The following is a 27,668-nucleotide window of genomic DNA, read 5'->3' as shown; positions in this document are numbered from 1 at the left end:
AAAATGATGCTGGGCAAAAGCCCTGTGACATACCAAAGGCAAGTGGGGAATGAAGGTGGCAGAAAGGAAAAAGCAGGTAAATTAAATTGAGACAGGATGGTCAAGACAGAAGGAGAAATGGGGAGTTGGGATTTTGGCCAATTTCCTTATGCATTTGTCCCTACTGCTCCAGGGGCTGGGCAGGCCAGGAGCAGGCAGTGCCATGGCTCACCTGCCAGGTGTGAGCCCAGGCTCAAGCCCTTGCCCTGCTTTCCTCAGAGCAGGGGCTGTCACTTGGGATAGCCACGTCATCAGTGAATCTCCTCCCCATCTGCCACTCTTGTACTTTGTTTAAACCTGGGTTACTCATGACAGCAGGAAAACCACTCCTGCTCTCACCAGAAACTCCATCCTGCTCCAAGTTTAATCAACAGATGCACTTCTGTAGTTTGCTCTGATCCCAGAGAAACAGCATTTTTCCACGGGGAGAGCAGGATGCTCTCCTCCAAAGCTGTTTTTGCTCAGCTTTGCTCCACATTGCTTCCCCCACAGCTCTTGGGGAGCACATACACCCAGTCAGTCCCCAACCCCCCCAACCAAAGGACACCACCACGCTGACCAAAGCAAGCATTTCATCATTGATCTGGAAGAAACACTACAAATCCCGCACCCTACACTACCTAATATTACCCTACCACCTCTCTGCAGCCAGACCAGCGGTCAGGAATGGGTCCCAGGGAAGGAGGACCACAAATCACGGCAAAGGTGTGACACTGAGCTGCCCTGAAGAGACCCATCTCTGTATTATTGTCTCTGCCTCATGATGTGGTCCAGCTTGCAACAGGGCAGAGAATAAATATCGCAGCGTCCATTCATCCTGGTAACCACCAGATGAAACGTGCTTCTCTCTGAATGCAGAATCCATATAATACAAACCAAAGCACAGAGGAGTGGTATGCCAGACAAACATCACAGGTCAGCATCTGTATGAAGCGCTGCAGGAGTGCTCAAGGAGCAGAAGGCATTTTGGTGTGTCTGTCAGCTACGGCCACCTCCAAACAGGGTGTCTGAACTTGTCACTCTCAGAGCAGATCATAAGCCAGACAGCCAGATGCTTCTTGAGAACAGTCCACTTCTCTATGTGCTAAAGCATGAACCCACCCTTTAAGTATCAAATTAAAAAAAGAAATTATTGTCTAGGAACAATAGAAAAATCTTGTCCATGTCCAATTAGGAACAATAATAGATTGTAAAAAAGAAATAAATAAACAACAAAAAAATCTCCAAACAAAACCCCAGAAAAGCCAACAGAAACTGCCAGTGATATTGTTAAGTCTTCCTTGGGGGCAGTTGCAAGGGGGAAAGAGCAAGGACTTGGGTAGCTTTCCCAGCTTTTGAGCCTTCTTCCAGCATGTATTTGAAAAGCAGGGGCACCTACAAAAGTTGCAGTAAAAAACTGACCAAGTTTATATTAAATACAAGTCAGCGGCACAGCAGAATATCTGCTAAAACAATGCAGTCAGAAGATCATAACAGAGGACTTGATTCTTCCGCCTCCAAAATCAGCCTGATCTTTGCCATGAGTTCAATGGGAGCAGGCCCAGAAACTGAATTAACAAGCACGAGGCTAGTTTAACACAGTTGACATCAAAATCCAGAAGAGCATACAAAAGAGACCGGACAAAGTACTCGCCAGTAACGTCAATACAAAGTTTAATCCCCAGATGGCCGGCTTTAGAGACATCCCCATCACCACCATAAAGAGAAACTGCCTTCTAGTTTGCACTCCTTTCAGCAATGCCTTGTTGCTGGGATGCAGAAGAGAACAAACTCATTTTTCTTGTCCTTTGAAGATGTTATTTAAAAGTTTGGTTTATTTTTTTCTCTTTTATAAATTTGAGAAGAAATGGGAGCTTTTACTTTCCATAGCTGTCACTTAAATGCTTTTCACTAACAATAATCATTTTGGTTATGGGAGCAGGTCAAAAGCCTCTAGGACTCTCTGCTGGGACAAATTTCCCCTGGAAGACCTGTCACTACTCCAAAATACACAAGAGGAAGCTCGAGGCCAGTAAAACAAAGGGACAGAAATGACTGCCCATAAAAAATGCTCTGGCTCGTGCCAAATGCCTAGGTGGGGCGCAGGGTCTCGGTGCCGAGTGCCAGTACCCAGATGGGCTGAGCCGCAATCCTCATTCACGCTGTGACCAGCAGCTGCTGTGCTGCTCCAAAATCCCACGGGGCCCACCTGGAGGTGAAAAATCACAGGAGACACATTCGCAGCAGGGTCTTGGGATAGGTGACAGATTTACCCCTGCCTAGAGATGAAGAAGAGGGGACTGTTGCATCTCTTGGGGTTTTTTTCAATGTTGTGTCTGCACATCATTTGCCCTGTTTTATCATCCCAGCAATAAATACACCTTGTGAAAATGACAGTCCAAACAGTGACACAAATGCGGGCAGGAGATGCAGCAAGACCTCACATCACCCTGCAGACACAGGCAAGACCAGTCCCTGGCTTCTCCCTCTCTGCAAGGGAGATGCTCCAGGACCAAAGGATGGGGAAACACGCTGCAGAGGCACCACACTGCTGCCCCACAGCCTGGGAAGGGAGGCTCACCTGCCCTCACCCCAGTCCACCATCAGCACACACTGGCGACAGCTGTAGCCAAGCATCTGCACCCATGTTTGATGTGACCGCTTTGTTAATGCCCACTGAGCAGCAGTGCCTGTGCACCCACTGAGGGGGCACAGCCCATCGTTGCGTCTCCGCTCTTCGCTCTGGCCCATTTATACTTGCACCCGAGCTGAGACAGTGAGCGCAGAGTTGGAGGCACCTCCCCAGGCCATTCACACAACAAGCACCAGCAGCAATTCCAGCTGCAAAGTTTGCTTTCCTTGACGCACAGTTTACTTTCTCCATTCCCCCCACATCCCGCCTCTGCTACTTACCCCTCACTCCAAAAAGGCTCTCTCAAACAGGCTTAAGCTTTAAACAAATAAGGGCTTGGAAAAGCAGCAGCCTGCTCCTGTTTCCCTCCCCACCACCCCTGCTCTCCCCCCCTCTTGCCGCCTCCACCTCTGAGCCGCGGCACAAGCGGAGCTGGCGAGCGCCGTGCAGGCATAGAAAACAAACACGTGGAGCAGAACCAGCTGTGGAGCCGGGTTTGGCATACGCTGTTTGTGAAAGGAATAAAAGCACATGGGAGAAGGGGGAAGAGATGAAGGGTGGGGGGAGCTGGGGGTGCCCCAGCCTCAAGTGGAGGGCATGGGTCCCATACAAAGCCCTGGCATGCACCCACCAGAAGGTCTGTACGTAGGGGTGCTGATCCCATGTCCTGTGTGGATGCCGAGGGAAGGGACAGGCCTAAAGCAATGTTTCCTGAGCTATTTGGCATCACTCTCCCCCACTCCTTTCCTAGCAAGCCAGACTGTTTTTGCACATGCTTGTCCCCCCTCCCAGGCAAAATTTGTGTGTTTTGATGCAATGTGTGAAAAATAAGTACATTTTTACCTCCTGGGGCTTGCAATTCTACCCCTGTCTTCCTGGAAGTTTCTTACACCCCGTGCACACTAGGCTCCAGGAGCGCACAGTGCAGAAAATAGTGACCCAACCTCCTCATCACCTGCGGTGAGATTACATACTTTGAGGGCACGCATTCACCCTAATCCTCCTCCTCATCAGCATCTTTTTCTTTAATTTCTTCCCTCCCCTTTCAAGAAGGGTTTCAGACAAAAAGACCCTCTTCTTACACCCAGGTTCCCAAGGGACATCAGCTTGGGTAGTATTCTGCCGTCACCGGTCTCATCTAGCCATGGGAATGGTACTGGTGTGCTTTAGGAACAGATACCTATGGCCTTACATCAACGCTGGATCCACGCAGGTTTGCTTCCACCTCCCTCTTCTCCCAGTCATCTCCAAGTGAAACGAAAGAAGCTCATGCACTTTGCCTGGTTTGAGGCTGAATCCAGCGATTTGACGTAGTTCGCTTGCGGGTTCCACCCAAAACCATAAGCCATCCCAGGTTAGCTTGCAAGGTACTCAGCTGTGTTTGGAGGTGGTAAGAAAAACAGCAGTGTCCTACCTGGTCTTGGACCTCATTCAAAACCGGCCAGCAGCTGGACAGATTAACAGTCCAGGTTGACCACCAACCATCTGCAGGTGTGTTTTCACCAGTCTCATTACCACCCCTGAAACACAGCAAAATCTTTCCCTTCTCTGGGCCCGCTGTTAACACTTGTCCCTCAACATCGCTCCAAACTACCAAAGGGACAAGGAACAATATTTGGATATTGCCTTTCCTGTAAAAGACATTATGGACACCTGATTGCAGCCAAGGAAGGTAACTTACCTTGGAGAAATCTCCCAATTGCCTTTTTGCTCTCGGGTGGAATTTACTGGGGTGCCAAAACCAAAAAAAGCTGGGGATTGCTGTAAATAAAGCATTGCTCAAAACCAACCAACCACTCTGATTTCTTTCCTTTTGGGGGTAAATTAGGCATTACAAGACAAAGAGAGTTAGAAACTCATAGTCACAGAGGTTATGACACCACATTTCTGGAATTGCTTATTAATCTGTCGGACAAATCACACCCCTTACTTGTGTGTCAGCTTCCCAGGCTGCAAAAACAGGAATAGCAAATCTCAGCTAACCAGATAAACATGAGTCAGAAGATTTCAGATTCTGAGATGAAAGGTGCTAGACAGGTATGTAGTCTTATTATCTGTACTGGTTCCTGGTAGCCCCAGGATTTCTGGAGTAGTAAAATGCAGATGTCAGCATCCTGGGGATAAGGCCTCAGTAACTGAACCAAGCAGGGAGTGGCAGGTTGATTACAACAACAGGAGAAAAATACAAATTTGCACCACACAAAATATTGTGGTTAAGGGAGACATCAACAAAGAGATTATTGACAACAGAGAACAGGATAATTCAGTGGGGTTTGTCAGACTAAACTTTCTGTAATCACAGACTCCAGGGAAAGTGTTTGTCAAGCAAACATTCAAACATGCAGCTGCCAAGAACTAAGTAAACAGAGAAGGAGAAGCAGCAGAGTCAATGTGGCACCATTTGCAAAATGCCCCATGATCAGCTGTCCCAGGACAACCGAGCCCATCAGCAGGCACTAGTGAAGCCAAGGGGCTGAGCTACTACAGGAAGACCCACCACCAAGTCTGACAAACAAGGAGCCAATTCATGCCTTCAAAACATTTTCACCTATCTCAGGATTTGCAGGCCTGGGTAGGTATGGGTACCAGCAGCCTGTGTGGGTTCAGTGGACACTTTCCTGCAGCTCATGCGCAACCACCTGGGCAAGTGAAATGAAGCCAAACGCCAGGCTGAAGGGAGTTCTCCAAGATAACAATCTCAGGGCAAGTCAGCTGATCCCAGCTCTGAAACCAGGGGTTTTTGGCAGCACTGAGCAAGTGAAGGGAAACACTGATGTTCTGCTTCCCACCCAAGTGCCTATCCATTGGTCAGTGCTTCCCACCCATGGTTTGGCAAGGCTGTGGAAAAGGGTCCATAGACGACTTAAGGGGTCCAAGAAAATTCAAGAAAAATATCTGCGTTCAAACATGCTGTGCAGTAAGCTGTGCGTATGAAATTTCCAATAGGTCTACTGACCTCCATGGGAAATCATTCAAGATTGCACATGTAAAAAAATAAAGCCGAAACCCACCACAGGCGATCTTCTGTCTGCATGCTCCTATTCTCAGCTACCTCATTCTGATGGGTGGCACCAGAGTGGTGGTATATTCATTTCCTGCAGATCAGAACACTCTTGGCTTTTTAGAAAGAAGTGTGCAAGACACAAGGCATGTTTTGAGGCCAGCACTGGATGTATCACTTGTCTGTTAGTCACTGGCCACTGATGCACCTACAGCAGCGCCGCTATAACCACCCCTTGACATGTCTGGGGCCAGCTGCACTCTGTGGAGGCAACCAAAAATTCACATGCTGCAGTCAAAGCTGCTGGGAATAGGAAGCTTGTGGTCTCCAGCCCAAAGTTACTGCCACCTTCTTTGGAGCTGAAGATGGTGTCTACATTAAGGAGGTTCATGGGGGAGTTAGGAAAGCTGTTATCTTCCTAGCTGGACAAAAGGGACTGTGAGAGAGCCAGAGAGACTGCCAGTCCTCGTGAAGAAGGGGTTTGAAGGTTTAGCTGCTGTGAATAGTGACTCCACCTGGGTTTGCAAAAAGGGACTTTATGCATTTTATGCACACAGCATTGGCCCCATCGAGCTCTGAGGTAAGACTGTGGTCTTCCCAGGAGAACCCCATCCAGATTTGAAGACGCTAGATCTCCATACCAACAAACAGTCCACCACCACAGACCAAACTCCTTTGCTTTTTTGAATCAGAAGGTACACGACCTCCTTTGGAGTCCTGACACAAGTGCTCCAAGTATTTATGACCTGGAAAAGATCTTAATGAAGCCATAGAGTTGCTTTAACTTTCCCTTCTCTGCTCCCCTCCTTTATTCCCCACCCTCAGTTTGCTACCATTCAACAGCCCTGGGGCAACTAGATCAGCAGCCTACACACTGTGCAATATTTATGGCCCCAGGCAGTCACAAATATAGCAGCATATGCCAGTGGAGGTTTTCCACCCCCCATACCCTCCAACAACACAATCTTCTCGTACATGAGACTGGCTCAAAACAGAGAAGAGGAACCTCCCCGCAGTCCACAGCACAACCACAAGCTACCCAGGGCTAGTGCTTGCTGGTGCCCTGGTCCCAGCAGCGCAGGACTCCTTTGGTCAAAGGACAAGGTGTTTCCCAAGCTTCTTGCACATCACGAGGCAAAAGTACTCCTGCCCCCTGATGGAAACAGCTGAAACAGGGTTCAGCAGCATCCCAAATCCCACCAGGTGCTCTTGGCAGTGCAGGAAACAGCACAGCAGTCCTGATTCCCTGCAGGGAGCATGTTGATTTTGTTGTTCAAACTACAACCGCACTAGTTCTGGACACTCACTGATAAACAAGCCCAGATTTCTCATCCACCCATTAAGATTTTCACCAAGAACCTCAGACTGTCATTAGCGTTTAGTCACGACAGCAAACTTTGGCTTGAGATCATCTAGGTCACCTAGGCCACGTAACATAACAGAGGTTTAGGTCCAAGACTTTGGTGTTTCCCTGCATGGCAGAAGTGGGATGACAAAGGGTTAAACCTGGTATAACCTCAAAAATTGCTCTTTGCTTTCTGAAGCAAGAACATCTTTGGCAGGGTCCCCATCTGGGAAATGACATCCCGTCCCCCCTCACTTCCCCCTCTTCTCCCCCTGAACTCAGAACAAAGCACTGCACTGCCCAACATGCTCCTCCGCTGGTTTCATCTTGGTCCAAATGCTTCTTGTGTTTCAACTCTTGCCAAAAAGAAATGCATTAAAAAAAATAAAAAGGCATGTGTGGGGCAGGGGGAAAGGAAGCCGAGAGAGTAGAGGGAAGTCATTAAAATTGAATCTTGATTAGCTACCAGTGGTGGAAAAAGGAAACAGTAGGGAGAGGAGATTTTTCTCTTGTGGTATGTCATCTTGAAGCTAAAACCAGTAGGCCCAGAGGAGACAAGACTTCTCCACAGAATCCTCCATCTAAGACCAAACCTAGCTTTACCTTTCCAGTCCACCATGTGCCACTCCACCATCATCAGAAGAGGTATCTTCTTCCTCAAAACAGTTTTGTGCCAATCACCACGTATTTTTCACCACTCTCATAGCTGTAGCCCTTCCAGCGTTGACCCACCCAGCACTGATCCTCCATTGGCAGAGGCCTGGAGGATGTGGCATGTCTGGACTGCCCTTGCTGGCCTTTCCACCTTTGCTACCAAACACAAAGGCCTGGCCACTGTAAAGCCATCGAGAATCCCGGAGGAAACGCAGCCTGGAGGAGACGGTTTGTGCACGCTCTGTGGAAAAGCTGGATGGGCCAAATGAAGAGTGCTGGACTGGCTCTGTCTCCCGAACAGACACCCTCCAGCCAGAACAAAAAAAAAAAAAAAAAGAAATTTAAAAATCACATTGGCTAAAGAAGCATTGAAAAGCAAACCAAAAAACCAGTCCAATTTGGAGAGTCTGTAATAGCTGAATCCAGGGACATGCAGAGGATGTTTTTTGTTCCCTCAGTACAAAAGCCCTTGGTTTCCCCTCCTCCTCATTCCAGCATTTCCCCATCAGGGGTGTCAGAGACAGTTCAAGGCCTCCCAGCAGCACAGACAAAATTGGGTCTTGCTGCCCTGAGGACAAGTGGCTGGGGAACAGGGGGGCACTACAAAAATCAAGGAGATTTGGGGAGCCCTGAAGAGCTTGGCAGGCTGAACCTGTTGTCCCTGGAGGATGGCCAGAGGGTCACCCCCCAGCACCCCTGTGACCTGCCGCAGGCCAGTGCTTCCCGACGGGGTTTGGCTTCCCAAGGCGTGACTCTGGCTGGCCGGCTGCAGGGCTTTGCCATTTTGATTTCCCAGGGCTCGCTTGTGCTACAGCTGGTGCACTGCAGCATGTCAAAGAGAGGGAGAGATTAACTCCTTTTTTTAAAGTATATCATTACTGTTATGTTTTTAAACACAGCTGGTCAAAATTTTTTTGGCAAAGCCATAAATAAATAAATACTTTAAGGAAATTTCCTGCAATTTGAAAACTTTACCTACTGGTCTGGCCGTTATCAGATGGTATTCTCTCTCTGGTACGCATAAGCTCCACTTGCTCTCACTTCCTCTCCTGTAAGGACCAAATCCATTGAACCATGCATAAAATTTTGAGATTTCACTGCCTGCACTGCTTGAGATTTTTACCAACCAAGCACCTTCCTGACCAGTGCAGCAATCACATACGCATTTCTGTCCTACCTGATGACCTTTCCTTTTTCTTGCAAATGGTGATACCATCTCCTAAGACTCAGAGATATGGATGCTGGAAACATATATCCCAACCCTGGCTGCAAAATACTTCTTTTCCTGCCCCTCAGGAGAAAGGAAACAGAACACAGTCAACGGGTCCTCTGATAGGTTTTCCTCTTTTGCAGATCACCCCCTGTCTCATCGGCTCCCATGCCTCCACCCTCATCAGCTTGGTTTAGAAAGCAATCAGTTTCTACAGTTGTGGACAATGTTCAAAATCACCATCTGCCATGGCATCCTACATAAAATAAATAAGACAACACCACCTACCACCTTCTATTAGCGATCTGTTAAGGAAAGCAATCACCCACTTCTGAAGAAGCCCGATGCGGGAGGCAGCATTTCTCTTCTAGCCTGTCCCTGCCTGCCATTGGCAGACTAAGCCTCTTCAGCAGCATCTGTACGATACTTCACAATTACATAAATAAAAAATAACATATTGGGGCCAGCTGAGAAAAGGGGCCCCAAGTGTGACGCTCTGCACATGGAGCACTGGAAGCGCTTGCCCCCCAAAGGCTGCGCTTCTAGAGTACTTCTTGTCTTACCAGGATGGTACCCATTTAAACCTCCTTCGACCTTGGAAGAAATCGCTTGGAGCTCCCAGACTCCTCATCCAAATGCTAACCCGCTCCTTATAGCCCAAAAAAGGAAACAAATTCATGACCAAATTGGTTCCAGTAATTTTTTTCCAGGCTATTGTTATGTGCCTGCATTTGGAAGTAAGGGAAAAAAACAAATACATGACTGTGGTTGGTGTCTGTCCCAGAATAGGGGAAAAAAAAAACCACAAAAAAAACCCCAACAAAACACCACAATCCCAAAACCCAATCTTCGTTTTATATGTTTAATCTTTTTTGGTGAAAACCATATGCAGTAAAGAGGTCAGGAACACACAGCAACATCAGCCCCTGGGCCTTAAGGGGCAACAGGAGAAGCAGAACAGAAGTGAATCTACTCTCCATCTATTAACATACACTGTTCAGTCCAAGAAATTCTTTAAAGTCCCAGAAATGGTCTAAGCCATGAAGTTGTCTTCTTCCTCTGTTGCAAAGGACTAAGATGTGTTTGTGCTGTGAATTGCTTTATCAATTTAGAAAGGCTTTTTAATGCACAAATCACCTTTGATTGAGAGGCGTTAGTAAGAATTTCACAGAAAACATGAGATCATCCTCTCCACAGACTTACACAGTGTCCTGGGAGAACACAGCAAACCTCTGACATTTGCTCACTTTCTTATCAGGAAAAAAAAAAAAAAGCTCTTTGGATCTTCCAAAGATTGTTATGTTACTGCCCAGTAAAGGAACATAAGGAGTATTTGACTCTCTTATTTGACAGAGACCACTTTAAGACCTCAGTATTAGGTACCCTACAAAACTACAGCAAAAAAGACATCCTCTGCCTCAAAGACATTCATCTCTAATTGCTTACAGAGACTGTCAACGCTTTCTTTGAGAAGGGAAGTCTGTGACTGTCCCACAGCACTAAATACCCCTAGAAAAAACTTTCACTATTCAGTGCAGCCATCTGTAGCCCAGCTCAGTCAGTACCTACCCTCCAAATTATGTAAAATACTGTCACTTGCTGCAGACCACAAAAGCAATATTACATGTGGAAAGGAATAAGAACTTCCTCTCTCCCTGTAGCAACAGGCAAATCTAAGCTATATAGGGGAAATACAATCTCAGAATTACCTATAGGGAAAATATGGACCATTTCTTAATTTGGAAAATACCATAAACTCTTTTAGGATTAAAAGCACTGCTCAGTTTTGGGGACACAGTGCTCCATGATTTTAAATCCAATTGTGCAGCTGGTACACTCTGCTCTGGGAGGGGTAACACAAACTGTTCCCATATAGTCACAGCCACAACATGCTGCAGGATTTAATAGTCCCTCATGAAAAAGATAAGCTATATAAACATAAACTATAACAATGGGACAAAAAGCAGCTTCCAGAATTCCCTCTGCAAGCCCAACAGGGAAACAATGATAATTACCCTCTGCATTTCTCGCCAGCTGAAGTTTGTCTCTTCCCCCATTTTGCTTTGCCAATAAACATCTGTCGAGACCATCCTTCCCCATGCAAGAGGGGAACACATTCATCGCAGCCTCCAGGGCTTTGTACCCCAGGCAAAGCCTCTGGACAGTCTCTGCTGTAAAAACCACACAGAAACCTCTGCTGGTCTTTCCTATCGACTACAAAAGTGTTATGCGGAAAGTTAGTCTTTTTTTTTTTTTTTGCAGCCTCCAAGCAGTTAAGGAAACTTTCAGAAAAAACATATGAGGTGCCTCTGATGGAGGTGATCTCTTGAGGTCCACCCCAGATGTGCCTTACTAAGGATCTTTTAGGGTCTTCCTTCCAGGCCCTTATCTACCACCAGCTTTTACTCATATATTCCTTCGCCAGAAGGCTCTAGAAGTCCAAAGTGGGAGGCTCCCAGACAAAGCTGTAGATTTGGAGCTCACTAAGTGCTCACTAAGGCTCTTTGGCCCAGTGCCTACATACCCCCTGCAGATGCCGGCACCTCAGTGCATGCCATGTCCGCCGGCCCCGCTGAGCTGCTCCTCTGGCTGCCTGTGAGGAGACAGGTCAACACAAAACCCTCCCAGTTTGCAAAATGTTGTGAGATCAGAAATGTTGGCAGAGACCTGAAAACATCTCCTTTCAGCCCCCAAGCCCCAATCCACCAGCCAGGAGGAAAGAAGGACAGGAGAGATGTGGCTCTCCTTTCAAGGACGGCATTTCTCCAGAATAACCTCTGGGGAGGCAGCAGCCTTGCCTGCAACTGCAGGCAGCCGCCCTGCCTGGGCAAGGGCTCCCCAAACTCGCTCCGACACGCCAGCGCCCTGCGCTCACCCCGGGTCGGTGAGGGCTGAGAGCACCTCTCCGACAGCGGGCTGGTGCCTGGGGAGGCACCCCCAGTTGTTCCTTATCAGCCTTACCCAAAACAAGTAGGGACAGGGGCATCCAGGATACGGCTCAACAAGCCTTTCTCAGCCCCAGCAACTGTTGTTGGCACACAAGGGACCTCAGGCAGAAGAGAGGAAATTAAAGCCAGAAAATGGGGAGGGAGGGGGATGCAAGGGCCCAGGGGGTGCAAGGGCTCAGCGGCAGCCCCTGCGTTGTTTGCGAAGCAGCATGCACACAGGGAAGAGGGGCACACTACCGTCCTCAGCTGCAATCCTGTTCCCCCTCCCCATGGCAGGGTCTGAAGGAAAAAAAGCCTCCCTGGCAAAACTGAGAGGGATATACATGCCAAGAGAGAGGAAGAGATTTTTCTCCCAACGCACAAGGAAGGATGGGCAGCATAAACCAATTTTTTGACACCTTTTCCATCCCAGCCTAATTCAGCTGGACAGAAATGAAAGCAACAGCCACACTAGTGCCTCCTTGGAAGCCTTTCATCACAAGGAGTGACCTGGGACTAAAGGAGACAAAAAAAGCCGTAACTGTGCAGCTGTCTGGCATCTCCAACCACTCCCAAGACATTGACTGAGCCAGGGAGAAACCATAAGAGCCCAAACACCTCATCTAAAATCTCTTCTGTAATTAAATCATTCAGCTTGCAGATGGCAGATCAAACCCACTCGCAAAACAGAGGAGTCCTGCTTCAGATGGGCTCCTCTCCCTGCAGAGCAGGGCAAAGAGTCATCTCTTCATGCAGCCACAAGAGCCCTTGGCTACACATTGTCATTAAAAACAATATGTTTCAAAGCATTCCTCTATGCAACAAGTCTCCAACTGCAGTTCAGGCCGTTATTCACACAGCAGCAGGGCATGACCATGAGCAGCCCCCCAGGAGAGTTTGCCCGTAGCTCCTTGCAAAGAAACAGGTACCAGAAGAAGATGCCTGTGCATCCCCACTTGCTCCCCAAAACAGTGCTGTTAAGTCAGACAAGAAAGGAGTGGTGAAAGAACCTGCCCAGGTTGCACTGAAGCAATCCTAACACCCTTGAGAGATAGTTCCCAGTTTGTTCATGTCCTGCCATTGCCACACAGCTGTTCCATCCTGGGCTATCTGTGCCTACAGGGATCAGGTTAGCATTTGGGTACCCCTGCATGTCCCCAGCCACACACTCACATAACATGGCCTGCGGCTCTCGGGAAGAGCAGCTCTTTGTACCCCTGCTGCTCCTCATCCCTCCTCCTGCACCTCCCTACAGCATAAGGTACCTCTGTGCTGATGGTGGAGAGCTCAGCAACATCTCCTCTTGCACCTGGGCCACAGTGCAAGGCACGGACTTGGCCTCAGCAGCATCTGTTAGTTTATCCTTGGCTTGTGCACCGAAAGCCAGTGCCTCCAGAGCAGGAAGAGCACAGTCCCAGACCCCTCCCAGGAAAGAAGGCACACCATGTTTACGTAATGAGACTGTATGCTGCAAGCAAAACACTTTTATTATACTGGCTTTCTGCTCTCAAAGATGCTTTTCAAAGCACGGTGCCGCAACTGAAAACTAGCTGACAGGAGAGAATTAATATAACAACTGGCTCCTTTCCTTCCCCTTCAGCCACACCTCGGCAGACCTCCTGATCGTTTGCCTTCTGAAGACAGGCAGGAGTCGCAGCTCTGCGAGACAGGCTGCCCGTCCCAGTGACAGGCAAACCATGGTGGCAAGATGCTACCAACACCACCTGCAGCACCAAGTGTCCCATTTGGGCAACCACTTACTGGAGCACATGAAGCCATATCAGTCTTCATCAACTGATGTGAGCTGAGGACTAAAGGACGAGATTCTGCTACGGACAACTCTCAGCTTTAAGGTAGACAACTCTGAGTCAAGCCCCAGTGATGCTCGACTTTGACTTCCTCATCTAAAGAGCAGGGCAAGGTGGAGAACAGAGCACAGGACTGGGTATCAGGCAACACAGGGTCTGTACTAAGCTCCAGTCCTGACCTGTTGAGGTACTCCAAGGCACATGTGTCCTTTTTCATGCCCTGGTTTTACTCCCTGTTCTGCATTTGTCTTGCTGTTTTGAACAGGGATGTAGGAAACATCTCCCATTACAAGTCAGCATGGTATCTAATATAGCCAGGTCCCAGCCTTGGTTAAAACTTGTAGACACAACCATAACACAAATAATAATTTAGGTTTTGGAATATGTTGATGGGGGAAGATGGCATGACACGCCTTTCTCAGGCCTTCGTCCAGAGAGTCAATGTTAAGAAACCTCTACTTATCTTCAGTGCTGGAGCTATGCAAAAACTGGGTTATGCTCACATTTTTGTGGCTGCTGAAATTTTTGCTTGTTTGCTTGGTCACTAGTTTGGGAAATTTTTTTAAAGGCGGTTCTTTGAAGTGGCTCAGAGGTTAGGGATGTCCGAAGCCATCCCAGGGGATACAGATTACAGGGTAGAGTGCAAGTCAGGCATCAACGATAAACATTGCTTGCTACTTTGCTCTTGATGTTGTTGTCTTTGTGCTCTTTCTCCCTTGTCCCCAAACCTGCAGTCCAGGCAATTGTGAGGAAAACTGGACAACTGTACATTTAGCAAGTATGTTCCTGCCTAACATGCTACATGACATAAACAGCTGGCCCCTGCTCCCACAAAAGACAACAGGCTTCACGACACAATCAGCAGGATCCCACAGCTTGTATTGTGTATTTGAATTTCAGGCAAGCACAGTTATCTCTTGCTCGTACACTGATAACTGTACTAAGAGATAGAGGGCTGACTTGTCTTGCTGTAGCCATGTAAACCATACTGCTCTTCCCTAATGCTTCCCCAAACTGGCTACTCACCTCCCTGCCAAGAGGGGAGTAGGGTTAGGAAACACACACCCGGGCTCCAGCAGCTCCACCTCCATATGTTGGTACTGACCTCCCTTCCTCAGCATCTGCCATCGAGCTAACAAGCTGCATGGTTGCTGGGCACAGTTGACCATGATTCCAAGACCATCTTCCCCTCCTCTGGCTGGGCAGGCATCTCTGGCAAGGCCTGGCATTGGAGTGCCAGTGCGCGAAACTACTCTTGCAACATACACAGCAGCTCAGGCACCCCGAGCAGTGAGGTTCTCAAAACCAGCTAGCCTTTGTGCTGCCTCGGACTCTTCCTCTATAGCACCACATGAAGCGTTCAGGCAGAAGTTGGCATGCAACCAGGAGCTCTGTTCCTCACCTGAGCCCTTCAGTCCAGTCGCAGACACCCCAAGAGCAACATCAGAGTGATGAAACAGGGATGACGGCCACACTGAGAGCAAGTGGCATGCCTCTCTGAGGAGCTCTCCATGCTCTAGCTTCTCACAGCCCTGTCTCACCCTACAAGCGTCCAGAAGTAGCTGACAGTTACAAGCCAGATACCCTGCTTGGTCAGCTGAGGGGTGGGGAAGTCCCCACAGGGACTCAAAAGTTAGAAGATGTCAAGCCTTCCTCCCACCAGAGTCCCACAGCTCTGCTGTGGTCTGGCTGGCCGTGCCACAGGGCCCCCGAAAGAGCCAGCGATGGGGTGCTCCGTATTGGATTCAGACCCCATCATGGCTGGATAACTGGGCCATCTTGTCCTTCCTCTGCCCAGATGACTCTGGCTTAGAAGCTGCACTTCACAGAACTGCTTGCAAGCCAAGATGTGCCCAATATCCACTTTTGAAGTAGGGAGTCCACTTCTATGCAGTAGGTGGTTGGGACTAATTTGGGCAGCTGCTCCACTAATGACAGTGAAACTGTCCCACAAACCCACCAAGCATGACCTTGTACTTAAAAGTAAGGGTAGAGAGAGATGTCTGGTCTCTCAACTCCCAGGTCTCATTGACTCTCTATCACATCATTAAAGTTATCCCAGGTGTTTCTGAAAAATCCCACCCGGCATGTTTTTGAAAACATCTCTTGACACTGGGACTCAAACCTACCCCTTCAATCTGACACTGCTTGGCTTTGATAAACAAGCAGCTTTCTTCTGGGGGGGGAAAAAAAAAAATAAATCACATTCCCATCACCATTCAGGGGGCCCAAAGGAATCTCTCACCAACAGCAGCAGGCTCTAAAGAAGCAGGGCCAGCTAGTCCTTTTTACCACCCACGGCCAAGGAATGTGCAACGTTCCTACCCCAGAGGGGACTGCCATCCGGCGGAGGGCTGTAGCGACGAAAATGCTCCCCACGTCAGCTATGGCTCAGAGAGCAACTTGGGACAGAAGGCATTAGATGAAGTAAATTATTATTCAGCATCCAGAACGCTATTGGCTTCCAAATAATTGTCTATTTGTGTGCGTGCATGCACAAGAATCCTCACTCCATGGTCTCTGCCAACGTATTCCCAGCTCTGTGACTCTCCAGGGACAAGGCCCATACTTGTATTCAATCTCAGCTTTGGATCTCAAACACTAAGGTTTCAGATTTTATTTTTAAAAACATTTTCTCTGGCAACTGGGCTGTTAATGGATTTGACATTTTTGCTCTCACCTCCTCCCTACCTTTAAAAGCTTGGCACCAAAGGCCTTCTTTGAAGATAAGGCCAAATTTGCAATTTAAGGGGAGGAACTTCATAAAGCTAGACGTGAAGGGATGGAGAGGGAAAAAAAAAAAAAGAAACCAACCCAGGAGCCACTTTGCCTGTTGAGATGTACACTGTACAGCAGGCAGCATTACAATGGCTTCTCTGTACCACCACTGGCTGGAGCCATAAATTCGCTGCAGCTGCCGTGCCGCTACCTACACCAGACTCCCCAAGGGTCATGTTCAGAGAGGGGCTTTTCTACAGCCACAGACCCAGCCAGGTCTCCAAGCCAAAAGCATCAGGCAGCCCTCGCAAAGCCCACATCAACTCAGCGTGCAGGGGTGGATGTCCCCAGAGGCAACTGCGATACTGCAGGAGGCTTTCTGCTGAAACCAACCCTGGTCCTTACCTGAGAGGTTTTTCAAGGGCCAGCAAACCTATGGTCTTCTCTTGATCTCCAGCAGACCTACCCTCAGCACCACAAGGAGGCAGGGAAGTGCCGCTTACAGGTTTTGCAGGTGGAGAGCAGAGGCAAAGAGCAATTTGCCCTAACCTGAGGGGAGATCTGTGGTGCAGAGGAGAACCAAACCCAGCTCTCCTCACATCCCAGGCTTGTGCCCTAAAACACTGGCATCACTAAGTAAAGGTGGCTGCTCTGCCTAAAAGTACCAGGATAAATTACAGTGACATCATCAGAGGAAGCCGCATTTTGCATGTAAATGCTACATTCTAAGCCTGTGTATCCACATTTGAGGTTTATTTCTCAAAGACTACCTCAGTGGGTTTATATCACCACAAGCTTTCTTAACCACACTAAGCTCAACACATTGATTCACAGGGTTCTGCCTAACCTGTCCTTTTGTTAGAAGAAAAATAAAAAGCAACCATGTGTTGATATTTGAAAGCTGACAACATAGTTCTGCCAGGGATCTTTACACCCTTTTCCTCTCCACTCTTACGATTCAAAGAACAGCAGAAGGGCCTGATGCAGAGTCTTCAGACACAGAAGCTTGTTCAGACTCGCACGCTGCAACCAGTGAACACATCCTTGCATTTGGCAGGGCCCCGGGGCTGTGGCTCTGCATAAGAGTACGACCTGCTGGCTAGTCTCATTACCAGAGCGGACCTTGTAGGGCCAAAACAGCATCACCCCCACAGGGCTCAGGGTGAAAGACATACTGCCTAAACCGGGCACAAAAGTTAATGAGAAATGATTGGTTTCCAAAACAACATCTGGCTTCCACAGACATGCCACAGCCCAAAACCTCTGTGAACTGAACAACAGTGGGTTTTCACAGGGGCAACACACTGTGCTGCGGTTTGGACTTTGCCCAGAAAGCCTACGACCCACTGCATGGGCACAAGGTGCAGTCGCCATCCTCAATCCTAAGGAGAGCTCAGGGAAGGGTTTTGGCCACAGGGCAGCAACTCCCCCAGAGCAGCTGAGCAGAAAGCAAGGGTAAAGTTTGGCTCTCACCTCTGTGCTGGCACGCTGCCCACGAGGAGGGCAAAGAAGCTCGAGCACGTCCCACACGCTCCCTGAAGCACATTTCCCTCCATCGATCTCACCAGAGCCAAAATAAATTGGCACTGCCTCTTGCTCAAGAGCTCCTGCAACACGCCGTGGCAGCCCTGAGAGCCCCTCTCAGGCACCCTGTCTGCATCGAGCCAGGTGCTCTGCTAACAACCTCACCAGGCACAGCTGAGCCTCCCATCCCATTTGTCCTTTTGCAGGGAAGAGGCCATTTTAATAAAAGGAGCATGCAACATTCTCAGGATAGGGATCTGTTGTTCAGTGTTCAGAAAGCCCTGCACCGCCTGCAGCAGCTTTGGGACTGTGCAAGCATTAAGCGTTTGTCTTTTTTTTCCTGCAACAAATATCCTTCTGAGCTCTTCAGCCAACTTGCTTCCACTGCATCCACGCTCCTTTTGTCTTAGCTTCCCACGGATGCTCATACAGCTGGAGCACACACTCCTACAGAGAGCAGATTTTAAAAAACTCTTACATGCAAATATGCACACGAAGCAAATCTTGAAAGCTTCCTACCCTGTGAGCATTCCCTCCAGAGAATGGGCTTCATGCACTATGTTCAGCCAACAAAGCACCAGAAACAACGTTGTGTGATTCAGGGCCAAGAGGAACCGAACCAAACACCAGGAAATAAAAAACATGCTTGTGATACCTTTTATTGAACAATTACCCAAAGAACATTTATTATATAAAACTGGGAGATTATATTCACCCCCATTTTACCCAAGGACCTGCAATTCATTTAGTTATTATTTTCCTTAAATTGTCCTCGTGGCCTAGGAACTGGCATATGTAACAACCTCCTAAACCAAGATTGACCACAGGAACACCAAAATACACAGCAGTAGGTTTTTCCCTCAGGATGTTTTCAGTCTAACCAGAAACAGGAAGTGTCCCAAGATTTTGCAAGAAAGCTTTTTCCTTGAGGAATATCCCATCCCAACCATAGACTTTGCACTGCAATGTTTTTAGCCCGCGAGGTAACGGTTTAAACCAAGACATTTGCAAGCCCTGGTCTGTAACATGCCAATAGTAATACACCAAGTCACCTTTAGACATTAAAGAGGTCCCAGGAAAATGTGCCTCATACCTCTGAGGCACTCAGCATCAGGCACTGAAACAACCAGTCCAGCATTATTTACTGCCAAAGAAATTTTTGTTAACCTGGAGTTACACTGATCTATGAAACTTCTTGTAGGCTGAGTGACTAGACTGAGCCTAACTGAACCTGAGGTCTCTGAAAACCCACCTGCAGGCCAACCTGGGCTAAAACAACCAAAGCGGTCTTCAGTGCACTCTTTCGTGTCACTGCTCTCCCTCTTTATATGGCACCCAAGGGGAGCATTTGGGAGACAGCCTGTCTTCGCCTGGGAAAAGGGAGTGCTTTCGGAAGCACAGAGGTGCCTCTCCAGCCCTGTGGCAGCCCTGGGGATGCTCAGCACAGCAGAGTGGGTCCTCCCTCATACACCTGAGCTCTGTTCTGAGACACACAGAGGAGGGAGTCAGCTGCCAAGAGTCAACATGGACGGCAGTATCTGCCCTGACACATTGCTCACCCTCTCAGCATGGGATTTAGCTCTGTTTTCTGCATGGGAAAACCAAGGCTGTGGAGAAAATTCTTTAAGCTCACACAGGGCATGTGGATCGGCCAAGGACACAGCCAAAAGAGCTCGATATCCAAGCCCCTACTTCCAGTGAAGAGTATCTTTCCTGCTCTGTCACCCATGTTCTCTCCCATGGCCTGGGCAGAAGAAGTAACAGGGTTAGGGTTTTGTTTTGGTCTGGTTTTGTTTGTTTTGCTGTGCATAGTATCAGACTGTGAGGCTTCTGTGCTCCCGAGGACATGCGATGCAGGAAGAGGCTGGAAAGAACTGGCAGGTAGATTTGGTGGTGTTTCAGTCAAATGTGGCCATTCTGTAACAGATATGAGAAACTACAAAAATTTGGGTGTGCCCTAAGTGGGTTAGTTTTTCTTAACTCGGGAAAGGAAATTTCCTCTCTGCACCAGAGAGAAGGATGGGGATGAAGCAGGCTGCTCACTTCACAGCCCCACCTGCAATGTTCCTTCTTCAGCGGGAGGCTCCAGTTGACTCCCAAAGGGCCACAGCAGGAGCTGCACCAGCATCCTGAAAGCCTTGCAGGGCTGCCTGTTTTGACTTGATGGCTTGGAGAGATCCGCCTGCTGTTAGTTTTGAGGACAGAGCAGAATTTCAAGAAGTGAGGGGCACTGGGCAATTATTTCCCTGTTCTTCAACAAAGCAAAACTCCAAGCCAAGAGCCTCACACCCCGAGGACTGGAAAGACCTCTGCAACCACCAGGCACTGGTTTTCGCTTCGCAATGTCTAAGAGCCTCTTGCACTGTGCTGATGGGTGATGTCATGTCAGCACAAGATATAGAAAAGATGTATTTTCCAGACCATAGGGATATAAGCACCCATAAGACTTACATGACAGTTAGAAACACATACATTGACCTGTAACATTTCTCCTTTGTGCCAGGCAGAGATGTGCATGGATTCAGCTACTTGTCCTGGGATATCTCTCAAAGAAAGGTCCCATGGGTATGTATGTGTATGAGACACAGAGAGAAAACTGAACTTGTTTTTTCATATCTGCACCAGACCCTTTTGCACCTTTCAGATGAACCTGCATCATTTTCCCCAACACAAACTACACTAGCAGAGAGGACTGCTCTCTATTTGAGGGCTGCCTCACAGCAAACAGCTAATGAGACCTTGTCTGTTTTGTACGTGCAGGATGAGTCCCTATAATTGTATCTAGAGGGGAGAACTAAGAAAAGTACATGGAACAAAACTCTACTTATTTTTTTGTCAGAGAATATCATGAATGTAGCAGGGAGCTCACAGCTCTCCCTAATTGTCCTATTTACTTCAGAAGAGCCCAAGATTACTCCCATTAGCATGGGAAGTTATTTCACCTTCATTTCTTTAGGTCACTTAAATAAACAGAACAAATCTTTACTGCAAACCCACGATGTGTTTCTGCTAAAATCCTTCCTGGAGCCATAAACCTCAATATCCAACCCACTAAAAAAAAAAAGTGTGTACATGTATATACATATGAATAAATATGCAAGACCCCTCCTCTAAATGTATGCACACAGAGGCAGTTAGTTGCAAAAGAAGAGAAAACTAAGATAAAATCCTATTTACAAAATGCCCACATTCTTCTAATATTTTCCACAGTAGTTTTTTAGCTCATGAGAAAAGAAACTTTGATGGCAGATTGCAAACAAATGTATGAAAAAGACACCATGGTAATGATGAAGAAGAGCACCAAGTTAAGGGCACCAAGAAAAACAATCAATTTAAGACATGCCTGGAATTACGCACGGCTGCACAGTGTGTGTGTATTCCTGTTATCTTGCTCGCATAATGCTGCAGAGAGGTCAAGAGAGTTTATTTAAAACAAACAAGCATTAAAAAAAAAAAAAAAGTTAATAGACCTGAACTGCCTCTGCCTTTCCCACAATGCCAGTGAAATAACACTTGGGGTAGCAAAATCAGCTGAGGAAGTGCCCAAAGAAGGTTTGTATTAAATACGTTTGCCAGCCAGTGGTATTGGTTAAAGTCTATTGCTATTTTTCAAAGTAAGTATTAATATCTTCAGAGCACTACGGCTACAAATTCAGCATCCCATTTTCTCCCCAACACGTCTTCTATTTACAATCACCATCCAGTGGACCTGCCAAAGTTGCAGTCCCAGCAGCAAGGCACACGTGCACAAATCCTACAGCATCCCACCACCGAGCAGAAAATTACCTCCCCTGAATCAAATCCTGGGTTAAAAACTCTACGGTTGCGCAAGTAAAAGGCAAAAAGTGTACTCGCAGATTACCCACCCCTGCTTGTCTTTGCAGCAGCACCAGCCCTTTCAAGGAGCACACACCGAAATATCTTCGCACCTGCAGGCACCGGCTCTCGCCTGCAAACTCCCATCAGCTCTTGACAAGAGTTGGAGCACCAGAGGATGGAGCTGGGGTTTACTTTGCACAGCTCTTCCCCTTCCCTCTTCGCCTCTCACCGTTCCTCCACGACTCGCCGACGGGGAGAACGGGGCGACGCTGTGGACCGAGCTTTTGGGGAAGTTTCAGGCGAGCTCCGGAGCACGGCGGCGTGTGCGTGTGCGAGCCCTGGGCCCTCCATTACCGTCTGACCCGGGAGGAAGAGCTGGAGGGAGGCGGTCTAGCCCCAAACATCTCACCTGCCCCAGCCAAAAACAAGCCCCGTGCTGGCGGAGGCCGGAGGGGTCTCCGCTGCCATCCTTGTCGCATCTCCCGCCTTCCCCCCTTTCTCCTCATCCCCACACTAACTTCCCAAACTCTGACACAAAGCTCTGGCCGCCGCCGGCTGAAGAAGTGGGGGAAACCCTGCACCCCGCCGCCCTCCACAGCCCCTCCGCCCGGCCCCGGGCCCCGTCGCTTCACTCACCGCGGTCTCCGGTGGAGCAGGCGCGGGTGGCGGGGCGGGGGAACACAAAAGATGCCCCCAAAACGAAAGGAAGCAACAATGAGGCTTTAACTCCAGGAGCTGGGAACTTCCAGGCCGGATCTGCGGGGAATTCAGCACAACACACACACAGATAAAAAAATAAAAAAAAAAATAAAAGAGAGAAGAGGGGGGAGAAGCCTGTTTTGGAAAGGAAGGGGAAGATGGGGGTCCCTTGTTTTGGGAGTGGTGGTTGTGTGTTTTCTGCGGGTTGCCGCTGGGGATGGGGGGCCGCGCAGAGCTCAGGCGCGGCGGGAGGAGGAGTAGGAGGAGGGAAGAAGCGCCGGGATGCGGGAAGCCAGACCCTCCATACGGGAGACGGCTTTTGGATGACTGAACTCCCAAACAATTCCCTGCTCTGCCTACTCCTGCCCCAGAGCCTCCCTCCTCCCCTCCCCCTGAGGAGGAGGGAAGAAGAGGAGGAGCCAAGAGGAGGGAGAAAGCGCAAAATAATACCCCCTTCCCCAAAAGTCAGGCGGTGAGCAGTCCGCGCTCGTCCTCGCTACCCGCCATAGTGACGCTACCCGGCATCATCTGTCCGGTGCCTACCCCAGAGGAGGCCGCCGGCAAACGCAGGGCCGCTCCCCGCGGCTGGCGGAAGCGGGAAAGTTGGGCCAAAAAGTTCGGCCCGGGCTGAGGGAGCGCCCCCGACCGGCTGTGGGGCACGGGGGTGGCGGGGCCGTGGTTCCCCCAGGTCCCGGGGGGACAGCGGGGTAGCAGCCGGCCGGCCTCGCTGGCTGGAGCAGCCGCCCCAGCTGGGCCCGGCGGCTGACGGAGTCCCCTGGGTGTTCCCGCGCCGGTGGCTGTTCTGCCTCATCCCGGCTGTGGAACTGGGCGGCTCTGATCACAGCGAGGGGGCTGGGGTGCTCATTAGCTGTAACGAAACAGGCTGCTGATGAATGGGTCTGGAGGCTTTGCATTAGACCTCCTGGGAGACCTTCCCCTCTTCCCAGGAGGGACTGAGCCCAGAGAGGTGTGTAGAAATGGCTCCAATCACCTATTGAGCTTCATGGGGAACCATGTCCTCTCTATACATCAGTCCCCACAGCACCAGGCACCTGCTGGAAGGATGTAGGAGCAACCATATGTCAACCCAGCCCATGGTGTGCCCTCCTCTAGGTTCGGCTGGTGGCATGCTGCTGGCTGGGATGAGGCAAGTCCTGTCATCGCTACGTGCCTCAGTTTCCCCAGTTGCACAACTGAAGTTCAAGCACCTGCTCATCTGCCTCACAAGGCACAACGAGTGTTTGCAAGGGGACCTGAGGTGCTTTCCCTGCCTGGCATCACTCATAAGCTCATTCCCTCCAGGAGAGGGTTCCCATCCCCTCTGGGCTGTGGCAGGACCCAGGACAGACCATCTGGATCAGGACATCAGGACACGCGAAACAAAAGCAAAGGCAGGGAAGGAGAGGAGGATAAATGACCATGTAAAAGGCAAAGCTTTGCATGCAACTAGGTTCAAAAAGATGAACCCGAATTTTCATTTCAGGTTGCAGTTTTCACGCAAAGCTCTGGGCCTAATATTTTGCTAACTAAAGGCAGTCCCTTCCCATGAGGGTCAAATAGTATCAGTATACCTTATTTTAGCCTGCTGGTTTCAAGGAAGGTGACTGGCTTCTCTTAACTCATAAGGTGTGCAGCTTCCCTGGAAGTGACATGGAGAAAACCAAGACAAGAACTAAAAGACCTTTTCTTCCAACCGTCCCTCTTGGCAGGTGGTTGCTCTCAGGAAAAGCATCTCAAGCGCAAATTTTCGTAAAAAGCAATGACACCACTCCTTGGGATTAAACCAAACCAGCTCCCGCTCACTGCAGCCTCCCGCACCAAAAGATTAATACATGCCCCAAAACATAAATTTACTCAGAGGTACAGGGAAATCCTTCAGCCCTTCAGTAAAGAATAGCTTGAAACAAATCTGCTGCCACTGAAAGGCTGGGGTAGGTTTCTCACATATTTGCTGAGCACAGAGCATAGATGATAAATGTGATCTGTAGTTTCTAAATCTGAAGTCCTTCAGTTAGAGAAGGTGGTGAAAAAGTTAATCTTCATGTCATCATTAGGTTTCAGAGTTATTCCTCCTTAGCAACACTGTAGGAAGGGCCTGTGCTTCTGGATTACCCGTTTCTCATGTGTAAGGATGATTTGAAGGATTCGAGGCTTTTTATATTTGGATTTGGGTTTCTTATTTCCTTGTTTTATAACAGGGTACTGAATATGTCAACACTGATTTTTCTGCAGTGTTTCTTGAGTTCCAAGCCATATTGTTGGCTCTTCAACTTGCATTTGAATGGGTAGGCTTATCAGGTTGAATACAAACTTCCTTCCTCCACAACGTTAACGTTGCCATGTAATTATCTTTTAAAGAACTGTTTCCCAGATTCGTGAGTTTTTCTTTACGCTGCTCAGTAACACAGTCCTCAGGTGCTAAATCCATATGTAGACACCTCACTAAGTGGCCTAATTTTTACAACTGCTGAAACCTCTAGCACATGCCTCATCTGAAACACAGTGGTTTCCTAATTTAGAGCAGTCGTAAACTGTCCTAAATTAAAGCAGGAATTGAATTAGCCCTGGCTAGTTTTAGGCTTACAAAGGTGGGAAGAAAGAGGCGAAGGGGCAGAATTAGAACTACCTTGTGCAAAGAAGTGCCCCGGAGCTTGTTTAACGCTAGGGAAAAAAAAAGATTGCAGCCTTACATTCCTCCTTTATCCCCAGGGAGGAGGAAATGCGAGGCGCAGCAGTGCCCTTTGTACCCTGCTTTTCCCACCTGCCTCTGTTGTTAATGCTGGAAGAAATGCCTTGGGGACGAAGCAGGATGCTGGTTCCTGTGGTGGTGTCCCCTCAGCACCACCAGAGGAGCCAGCAACAGAGTCCTGCTTGCTGGCAGTGGCCCTGTTACTGTGTCAAGGACACCAGCTCTAGGCTGGCACATTGTATTTCAAATTACCCACCAGAACTGACTTCTGGGTGCCACTGGCCTGGCTGAAGCTCAAAGTAGCATGAAAGCTGAAAACTTTTTCTTTAGCCCCATTCCCTCATGCATAAGGAAGCTTTTTACCGTGGGCACTGACCAGGCACAAGCTGCTTTTTAAGGGGGGTACCCGTGGCCAGAGTCCCCCGATCCTCAGCTACCAGCTTGCCCAGGTCGGCCCCATCCCTCTGTGATCTCGGGCGAAATTCCCACCGCTGCTGCCGTTGGATGCAAAGGCTCCTCCTCGGGGCCGCAGAAACTCCAGCTGTTTGATATTGTGCGGAGCAAGGCAGGGGGCATGGAGGGACTCCGCATGAAAGGGCGAGCTCAAAGGAAAGCAGACCCTGGCATGTCGGCACGATACTCAGTGGGTAACAGGCTCAGTTAAATTTGCTCATTCAGCCAGCTAAGAGGGAGAGTTTTCTCATCCGTCCTGCTACGTTTAATTCATCCACACATGCTTCCCAATTACACCAGGAGTAATAAGCACAGAGGGGCGTTGGGGCCAGGGGGGGAGAGCGGGCCAGGCCCCCCAGCAACCAAACATAAGCACCCCAAAAATATGTGAACTGCACACTGCTGGTGTGTGTCATCCTGGGGGGGAGATCATCAGCACCCCTGGCTCCAAGTTCTTCTGAATATTAGCCCCAACTAAGGTCTGGTTTCTGTTGTTTTATTTAGTTTTCTCCAGAAATACACACTGCAGGAGGCGTGTGCACAGAGTGATGCTTTCAGGTGTCTGTGCCTAGTGCCTGAGTTAGGCAAAAGTTCCAAGAAAAATCAAGCGGCATCCCTCCCTCCATGGAGGCTCCCGGGCTCACCCCCAGCTTTTTCTAGCTATGAATCTTTGCAAAAATGAAAAATTGATGGGGGTAATCAGGCTATGGAGTCAAAGACAAGATGGATAAAATGCTTGTTCACAGAATGAGTTCGAAGCTGTCTGCCATATTGTGGGAAATTCATGGTGGGTTTGGTGAAAGGAAGGATGAGGAGGGGTTGACTAGCTCAGCCACAGCAGTGGGCTGATCTGAGAGCAGCGGCCATGGTCCAAAGCGACCAGTAAGTCGTCCCATGTGTGGTGAGGAGGAGAGGAGAAAGACACACATTGGGAAGGGACGTGAATGGGAAGCCCCTGCTTCAAAGCAGTTTCAGCATGAGTTTTGTTTACCCTCTTGTAAAGCTATTTGTTACTTCGATAATCCATAGGAAATGGGATCATTTCTCTCTCGGCATGTCAAATTAAATAAACAAATAAAACCTTGTTTGGCTGGTGAGAAGCTTAGAAAGGAAAGCGTATTTGTACAGGGATTCAGGAACTAAGCATCTTTCAGGAGCAGAAGATTAGGAAAGAAATCAGAGAAACAAAGGGGGAAGTGATTCAGTCATCAAAACTCAGAGAGCCAAATTAAAGAGAGGGGGTGGGACGGGAGGGCAAGAGATAGGGCCTGTCTATATTAGGAAATCTGTGCTGGTGTAAACTAAACCAACTCAATGTCAGTTTAGTTTTACCACTAGGTTCCAAGTCAGGGACCTAGACTTGGTTGTCACGAGCTCACTCTGATGTCAGGCAGAAATGTCGTACATTCACCGAGATTTCTTTTATTTTAGAATATAGAAGTTACTCCTCATGTGCAAACATGAATGCACACAAGGGGTAACCTAGGTATTCTGAAATAAAATAAATCTCAGTGAACCGGTGCTAGCTCTGCCTTCTGTCAGAGAGGGATTGGCAACAGGATGGTTTTACTGGTACAGTTCCTATTTCAGACACAGTAAAACCAATATTGAAGAAACATCCCTGCAAAGGTATCGTTCCCTTTTTGCACAGTGATAGGTATGTTGGTATAAAATGTGTTATGTATGGGTACAGCTCTGCCTATGCTCTGTACTGTGTATCTTCAGGGGATATTGTAAAGAACTACTGTTCTGTTTGTAGTCAGTTCATTGACAGGAGATATTTCGACAGTTGGGGCTATGAGATGACCCAGTTCACGTCCATTTGTTTCCTTGCCTTAAAATGTTCAGGGATCAGCAGTCAGAGAAATCCTCTTGTGTTTGGGCAGTGTTTTACAAGGTCACTCAACATGGGCAGAGGATATAGTATTTAAGAAAAGGTTTTGTTAACTGGAAATTATCAAGTGCAATGGGTAAAACCTTTTGCTTGAGTCAGAAGCTTGGACAAATGCCCTAAATAAATAGGCTTTCCACCCCCTCCGCCCCCGCCGCGATCCTGCTTTCCTTCCTTAGAACTTAGCAACAACTCTTCTACAGTTTAAAACTTCTCATGCAGTGAAAGCCAATGCAACCACATTTGTGATCATGACCACACACCTCACTGCCGGTGCTGG

At 48.6% G+C, this 27,668-nt stretch overlaps 1 protein-coding gene across 5 annotated transcripts in view; it reads right to left on the bottom strand.

Moving 5' to 3' along the window:
* The window catches only part of BOC (BOC cell adhesion associated, oncogene regulated), a 57,094-nt gene extending 34,364 nt beyond the window's left edge, over positions 1-22,730 (bottom strand). For 2 of the 5 annotated variants that reach the window (XM_071809094.1, XM_071809096.1), the window contains exon 1: positions 21,704-22,197. In XM_071809094.1, the coding sequence (XP_071665195.1) occupies positions 21,704-21,800 (97 nt within the window). In that variant the 5' untranslated portion in view covers positions 21,801-22,197. Of the gene's footprint in view, positions 1-21,703; positions 22,198-22,292 lie in introns of those variants that run through there. The other 3 variants (XM_071809101.1, XM_071809107.1, XM_071809108.1) reach the window with 2 other exon arrangements.
* Positions 22,731-27,668: the final 4,938 nt, after the last annotated feature.

The sequence above is a fragment of the Patagioenas fasciata genome, chromosome 1 (assembly GCF_037038585.1).
Source record: "Patagioenas fasciata isolate bPatFas1 chromosome 1, bPatFas1.hap1, whole genome shotgun sequence".
In the NCBI taxonomy this organism is placed as follows: Eukaryota; Metazoa; Chordata; class Aves; order Columbiformes; family Columbidae; genus Patagioenas; species Patagioenas fasciata.
The sequence above is the reverse complement of the archived record's forward strand: the minus strand, read 5'-3'. Positions and strand labels throughout refer to the sequence as shown.